This window comes from Coffea arabica, chromosome 3c (genome assembly GCF_036785885.1).
Source record: "Coffea arabica cultivar ET-39 chromosome 3c, Coffea Arabica ET-39 HiFi, whole genome shotgun sequence".
In the NCBI taxonomy this organism is placed as follows: Eukaryota; Viridiplantae; Streptophyta; class Magnoliopsida; order Gentianales; family Rubiaceae; genus Coffea; species Coffea arabica.
In genome coordinates, this window is record NC_092314.1 from 15,084,323 (window position 1) to 15,092,176 (window position 7,854).

General features: G+C 36.3%; 1 protein-coding gene across 2 annotated transcripts; it reads left to right on the forward strand.

The window, feature by feature from the left end:
• Positions 1-384: 384 nt before the first annotated feature.
• Positions 385-6,810, forward strand: LOC113734758 (mitochondrial import inner membrane translocase subunit PAM16 like 2). 2 transcript variants are annotated; one of them, XM_072082352.1, is made up of 5 exons: positions 385-592; positions 2,279-2,526; positions 4,333-4,420; positions 6,192-6,325; positions 6,402-6,810. In XM_072082352.1, the coding sequence occupies exons 3-5, from the start codon at positions 4,363-4,365 to the stop codon at positions 6,534-6,536; spliced, it is 327 nt and encodes a 108-aa protein (XP_071938453.1). In that variant the 5' UTR covers positions 385-592; positions 2,279-2,526; positions 4,333-4,362; the 3' UTR covers positions 6,537-6,810. The 2 variants fall into 2 exon arrangements, with proteins under 2 accessions (XP_071938453.1, XP_027117214.1); XM_027261413.2 differs by lacking the exon at positions 2,279-2,526.
• Positions 6,811-7,854: the final 1,044 nt, after the last annotated feature.

The following is a 7,854-nucleotide window of genomic DNA, read 5'->3' on the forward strand; positions in this document are numbered from 1 at the left end:
AAATTTAACTAAAAATGAATAAATAAAATGGTAAAATTTTGGTGTCTACACAAGTCATAATATATATAACTTATGTTTTGGATATAAATTTATAATAATAATATATTTAGTATTGATAAGCCAAGTCTAAAATAGGTCGAAGTCCCGGTATATTTATGAGTTCAATATGAACCTCATAATGTAAATTCGAAAACTTGAATCTTTTACTTTTTTTTTGAGTCGCTGTGAATTTATTAAAACCCAACTCATAAAACCTAACGTCACTCTCAACAATGCTTCTAAAGATAATTTTGCAAATTAGAGGGTCTCCAACTTTAATTTAAGTAAAGAATAGGGGAGGCAAATGCAACATAATCCGGCATTTTTAAAGCAGCTCCCAAGTCCCAACAAGCTCGAAGTATTGGCTGGCAAACGTAACTGGCCGTCCTACCCCCAAAGCTCCTCCTCCTCGCTATTCATCCGCTTGTACAAAAACCCTAATTTTCCCTCCAAATCCTAATTCCTTTTGAGCCAATCAGATCGCAACCTTTCTTTTCTGTTGGAATAATCAGCCATTGTTATTTCCTCCGATTTTGAATCCTCCCCAGCCATGGTAAGTTTTCATTTCCCTCATCTCATTTCTTTCTTCTCTCTTTCCCTTTTCTCATTTCATTCCTCATCTTTGCTTAATTGATATTTAATTAATCTTTAGAGAAAACTTGGAGGAAATTCAGGTTTGTTAGACAAAATTATGGGATGAATCCTTTGGTTTTAGGTTAAAATGGTATTATGTTTCTATCTTTTTTTTTTTTTTTGGAAGTGCTTACCATGGGAAAGTTTGGTTTTTCGTTTTTTATTCTTTTTTGGTTTTGATTTGCTAGCTATTTGTTATGAATGTCAAGAAAATTTATCACTTGTTATATGTATTTTATGCTTCAATTTAAAATGCTGAAGATAGTTTTTTGGGGAAAAATGTCGAAAAAATGTTTTCTATCTGCCTAATGGCGCCTAGATTGAAGTCAAAGAGAATGTCTTTTTGCACTATAAATATGGTTTTATCCTCGGATTAAGGGGAGATTAATGTTTTTGGTACAAAGGTTGTCGATTTACATTTCAGGATCATTAGAATGATTGTTTTTAATGCTTCCTAAACCTCGTAGGCATCGAGATTGGGGTCGATACTTATGCTGTATCATAGTAGTTAGTAATGAGAATACTGTTCTGATAGACAAATGAGTCTACTTACATCTCAATGATAAAGATAATTATATTTAGAACTTCCAAAACCTCCTTATGAGGCCACAAACTTGTGCACCAATTAAGAACTTTTAAGTGCATGTCATATTCTTAAAGTAGAAGCTAGTGTTGTTGCTACTTTTGGGTTGCTTCCTTGGGACAATTTGAATAGAGGGATTTATCAAGCACAGATAGATGAGAAGATCCCTTATTAGTGCTTCTTAGAACTTGTCATTTTGTTAAAAACCTGGTGCATTTTGTTTTTGCGGATGTTGGAAATGCAATAGCTTTCCATATGTTTTCTGGTTTAATGTGCTGCTGCAGCTGTACTTGTACCTATTGATGTGTAAGGAATGTAGTAGATTGTGTTTTGATGCTTTTGTAAGTACTTGGGAATTTCTCGAATATTTTAGTCTCTTTCTGCAATAGCTTCTGCCTTCGAAAAATAAAAGTGATTGCTAGTAGAAGATAGACTTAATTTTTATGGTTCATTTCCTTCATCTTCTAGAGTTAGGTTAGTTATGGCAATCAAATCACCAAAAGTGGCAGTTCTTTGTCATCCCATCTGCATATGTGTCCATTGAAGTCAGACCAAGATAGCTACGAATTTATGGTTACCTATGGCTAATTTGCCATATCTTTCATCATGGATACCATATGTTTACGGAGAAAGGTTAAATTACAGTCCGCTACTTCATTGAGAGGTACGGATGATTAGTTGGCAAGGAGCACCAATGGGCTACCAGCTTGTCTAGTTCAGTGTGCAACAGAAAAGGTTTCCTCCTTAGTTCTGATTTGTCCAACACCCTTCCTCTTACCTTCTCCATTACTCCAATACTGTCACAATTTCTGCCACAATTGTGTCCAATGGCTAATTAATTCTATGATTTTATGGACTACTTGTGAAATCAAAATTAACAAGGGAACTCCACAAATCTCACGTATCCAGTAAACTTTTCAATCAAACAAATACCTTCATCCCAATATCACTCTTTTTTCCAAAGCATGTGCATGTAATATACAGCCAGTTGATCATGAATCATGCGGTTAACATCAAGATCAGCATGGAAAATTGGAAGGTATTAAAAGGGAGGAGAGGTTGCGAGTACTGAATAGAAGATAAAGTAGAGATGGCCATTTGGGGTTTGCAGATTGATGATATGGGATTTGGATTTGGACTTGGAAGAGGGTACGAAAGTGGGAACGAGTGGGAGGAGAAAAGGTGGCAGGCGACAAGCAGGGTGAAAAATAGGTGATTTGGGTGAGGAAGAGGAAGAATGACACAAGTCCTGGAGACATTGCTCGTGAGAGGTAGGGTGGTCTGGTCTATTTTTGATTAACAAAACTACTGGGTTTCTTTTTGAAATTATGAACAACTGAAAAGATCGGTGTCTATGACTCTTAGATCACAGACGTCTGTTACCTAAGTACTACTTTTATATGGGATAGTTTCACAAACCTCCCTTGAGGTTTATGACAATTTCACTCCCCTCAGGTTTTACAAATTACACTGACCTCCCCTGTCACAATAAAATGACTATAATGACTTTCGCTTAATAGATAATACACATTATAATGAAATGAGATTAAAAAAAAAAAAAGAAACCCTAGCTCTCCCTTGCTCTCAAATTCCCAACAACCTTTGCCTACAACTACTACAAATCACACCACAATGGATCCCTTCAAACTCTATTGTATATTACCATTCCTCCTGTCTTCTCTTTGGAATTGCCAAATTACAAGTTCAGCTGATGGATCAGATTTCATGGTTAAAGTAAAATCTGATTTCATGGTCTAACTACAAGGAGATAAAGAGGCTCACAATAATAAAAGAGGAAGAGGAACTGAAGTTGGCGTATTTGCTAATTTGTCTGTGATCAAACTTTTGTAGGGTGTTAATAACTGCATTTGGGTTTCTGTTTATGCTTAGCAATTGTTGGTTGTGGTTTTCCTATGGAGGTAGAGCTTTTTATTTGTATTTAAGATGACGTGAATAGAGTGTTGGTTTTTGGCAAAATGAATTTCTTGAACATCTCTATAGGCATAATGATGCCTTTCCTTCTCTTAATCTTGATTAATCCTGTCAATGACTAAAACTTCCCTGAGGATTTTCTTCAAAGCCATAATATGTGGCTCTTGCAGTTGGAGTTGAGCCACTTGCATGGAACCAATCCATGGCATCCTATGTTGAAGATTATGCAAACATAAGAGCAGTTGATTGTGAGTTTAACCATTCTATGGAACCAAATGGTGAGAATATTTCTGAAGGGTCAAACAAATCCTTAGGGTCTGATGCATGCTTTGGGAGAAGCAATTTTATAACTAAAATGATGAAATTGCTTGGGTTTCGAATTTGGAATTAGAGTCTGTTAGGCTGGTTTGGTAGTATAGTGGGTTCAGCAGAAATGTGGAAGGTGGTTGACAAAACATTTTTTGTTTTGTTTTTTACGAAAAAGGTAGTTTAGGATTTTTGAGAAAAAATCTAGCCTTTTGGGCCTATATTGTTACATGAATAGTAAAAGCAAAGGAGGTAGGTGTAATTAAATAAACTTGAGGGGAGCTCTTTGCAATTGTCAGAAACTTCAGGGGAGGTTTCTAAAATGATCCCTTTTTATATTGTACACGACTCTGATTAAGAAATATGGTGTTATCTCACAATAAATTCCCTGGAATCATTTAGAAGACTACTTCGAAGTATGTCTGGAGTATAAACTTCAATACTGTTGCAATCTTCTTTCTAGGAGATCAACTAGATTTTGGTCACAGGTACAATATTACCTCGATGTTAAACTGATAGTGGTTGAAGTTATCAGGACATGATTGGTATTGATGTGTTGTCATTTCTTGTGAACATGTATGATAGATGAAAATAGGAAAAAACAACAAAAGTGGGTTTAGGATGAAATGAGCACGCTGCATTTCCCCGTTTGGCCAGGCGGTACTGCTTTTTGCCTTGCACAATTTAATGCATCATAGTAGATGGTGCAGTATGTAAATCGGTAGCTTTATCGCAAGTATCATTTATGAATTAAGTTGGTATTTACTATTTTCTTAAGTTGATATTTAATATGCATGGTAGTAACCTCTTTGACAATTTTTATGTTTATGCCTGCACAGGCTGCTAAAATTCTTGCAAATTTGATTGTAATGGGCTCTGGGATTTTGATCAGGGCATTCGCTCAAGCTTATCGTCAAGCACTTGCAAGTGAGTCTCTTTCTAAGCCCAAAGCTTGGTACTTCTGTGCTATTTCTCTAACAATGTTTTCTTGGGCCTATCTTACTTTGCGTTTTTTTTTGTTGGGGAGGGGGGGGGAAGGGAGAAGGAGGAGGGGTGAGCGCGCGCGCGCGCGTGTGTGTGTGTTTTTTTTGGCAAAGTTGGCATTTTATGGCAGTTTAGAAATAATCTTCCTAGGTCAAGAAAAGATCTTCTGGTACAAAAGAATGAGAAAATTCAGTGTAGCATCATTTTTATCAGAATTCTTAATTAATTTAGTAGAACTTACAGATGAAATAAACAAGAAAACTGAATTTACTCTAAATTAACTATTACAATTGCAGTAACATCTGAACTGTGGGACATTGGAATTTTTTTCTTTTTCTTCCAAGAGAAGAAAAGTTTTGCTGGTACAAGAGTATGTAAAGTTCAGGGTAGCATCATTTATCAGCATTCTGAATTAATTTAGTAGAACTTACAGATGAAGTAAACAAGAAAACTGAATCTACTCTAAATTAACTATTGCAATTGCAGTAACATCTGAACTGTGAAACATTGGAATTTTTTCCTTGATATTTATATTATAGAACTTTGTATTATGCTGTTGTAATTCATGTGCATGGGACCCTGAAATTTTCTGTTTCCATTCAATTTGTTTTTAAATCACTTCAAAATATGTACCAAAGTGGTTCCTTTATACATCTAATTAACTGTAGTTTTTATTGGTTACCTCAGAATTGCCCAGCTGCTCTAAGTAACGTGGTCCCATTTCAGAAATCTGTTTATTGAGTATCTCATGCTGCCTTTTTGAATACCCCAAGTTCTTGGGATGGAGAGCAACTAGATACTGAAGTGTGAATATCAAGTCTAGGAGAAAAGGCTTCTTGACACAGACACCATAGAAGAATAACATTTCAAATAAGATTACTTATTTGAAGTGTCATTACTCAATGTGATTGAGCTTGTGTTAGCATAGGTTAATGATTGGTAGAAGTTGGTACTCCATGATTTACCTGAGTGGAGGGTTCACTGTATAGATCAGTGTCCGGCAAAGATTTTAAATTTGGACACTAACTTCCTGTAGGCCTTTGTGATTTGTGAATGAGACTTGATGCGAGAACAGTTTCTTTCAATTTGTCTCAGGGTTTAAGCTTATAAGTGAATCAAGAACCTTTTGAAGATGGTTCATACCGTGAAATCCTTGTTCAAGGCAAAACCATTCTGAGATTTCAGTGTCTTCCCTCAAAATGGACAGACTTCTTGCTTAGTTTGTTGTATATATTCCTTAGGTAGATGGACATAATTTACTGGATTTTTCTGCCCCATTTGTGAGAAACAAAGCATACCCCTCTCTGCTGTGCCACATTGCTGAACAGATAAAAGATACACGTGCAGGAAAGAAAGAAAGGAGAAAACGTACCTTGCTGGCATGCAACTTACTCCAGCAAGTGATGACAAGTAGTACCAATGACATTTTTGAATTAGCAGCGGCATGAGTTCACAGAAGCCTCTTTTGATCCTACTTTCTACCTGCATTTCTTGGCTTCTGTGAGGATTGCTTTCACTCATTCTTGTTTCATCCATCTGTTCTTGGTCATCTTGACCTGCAATAATAGGTTTATGCATGTTGGTTGCTTGTCTTGTGATGCATGCACTAGGATTCTATCAACATTTCTTGTGATTTTGGATTAGTGCAGGTCTATTCTTGTGTTTAATAGGATATATTTATCTCAATAAATAACTGAAATATAGCTCATTGCAGATGCTTCAAAGACTGGTGTTGCTCAAGAGACGTTACAAAATGTGGCTCGTAGGGGTAGCAAAATTATGACAGAGCAAGAAGCTAGACAGATTCTTGGTGTTAGTGAGCAGTCCACGTGGGAGGAGATATTGCAGGTCAAATTTTTAAACAATTTGGTCCAACTTCTGTGCTTATTTATACATCTTTCTAACATTGCTTGGACACGTGCAGAAATATGACAATTTGTTTGAGAGCAACGCCAAGAATGGAAGCTTCTATCTTCAGTCGAAAGTTCACAGGGCTAAGGAATGTCTGGAAAATGTTTATCAAGGCAAAGAGCAGGGATCTTCGGGCCAAAATACATGAAGGTCGCCTGTTCCTTGGCCATTGCATTCTTGTATATCAAAATCAAACAGTAATTGCTAGAATTTTTGAGCCAATGAGTTGCTTCTTTTCGTTTAATCGCTGTTTTCTCATAGCCATGTCTTTGTACTCTGTAGCATGTTTATACTAACTTACTGCAGATCCTAAAAGATTAGTTGTTCTGTAGACTTACTGATGAAGTGGATGATGACATGATTTGCCTCCCTTTTTGGCCTGATCAAGTGAATGATGACACGAGTTACCTTCCTTTTTGGCATTGTCCGCGTAGAGATTTATTACTTTTGTTGGTAATGTACTCAAGTAATAAGTACTTTTTGGGAGATGGACAGGGGCAGGGACAGGTACGGTTGCAAAGGTTTTGTGCAAAATGCACAGCGCGTAATTCTGTGTGCACAAGGTGTAACTCATTTTTAATGTGTAATTATAGAATAAAATTTTGTGGGTTCCATATATGGTGTGGAAAACGATGTATAAGATGTTTAAATCTTATATATTTTTTTAGTCAAATCTTGATCATAAACGTTTAGAAACGTGAACCGTTCCTGTCCCTCCTCCTTGGGGAGATAGTATTCTTCACTTCTCATTTCTCCCACTTTCCTTTCCTTGACACGTTGTAAGTTGTTTCATGTTCCCAGGAGACAAAAATAGATGTAATGTTCCAAGTCGGTCTTTTGTATTTTCTTCAAGGCGAATTTATACATGAAATTTGTAATGTTTTGACACGACGATCTTTGATGAAGTTAAAGGGTCATAGAGTGAAAATATGGGATGTGATAAGGGAGTTGCCTGAAGCCAAGCCCGACGGGTAAAATGTGAGATGCATATTTCAATAAATAAATGAATAATTGAGCTCTAGGAACCAGAACCTCGTCTGGCAAAAATTAGAAATGGATGATTTAATTAAAGGGTGGATGTAATTTGCCAAACTGTAGCATATTCCAGGCCCCATTTAGGCCGTTTCTTTCTCCTTTCTTCGTTTTCTCCTCCTTTATTTAAATGAAAGAATCACAAAACTCAAAAAACCATTGAGAAAACTATATTTATTTTCCCTTTAATTAAAGATGTGCGGCACAAAAATTTGCTGGATGCATTCTTAAAGATGTAGTTCTCCCAACAGGATTGTGTAAGCAGCATTTGGAAGCCACTTGATCTTCAAAACTTGCTGAATGCATTCTTTCAAGTGTATATAGTTTGCCCAACAGGACAGAGAAGTCGCATTTGATGGCCACATGATCTTCAAATGCTATATCAACATGAGATATGGTAGCTGCTAATAGAAGTAGTTTGCATAAATCAAACT

Excerpts from the sequence above, each read along its gene's own strand:
- LOC113734758 (XM_027261413.2), top strand. Across the intron at positions 4,421-6,191 it reads TTATCGTCAAGCACTTGCAA|ATGCTTCAAAGACTGGTGTT; the intron begins GTGAGTCTCTTT and ends AGCTCATTGCAG. Across the intron at positions 6,326-6,401 it reads CGTGGGAGGAGATATTGCAG|AAATATGACAATTTGTTTGA; the intron begins GTCAAATTTTTA and ends GGACACGTGCAG.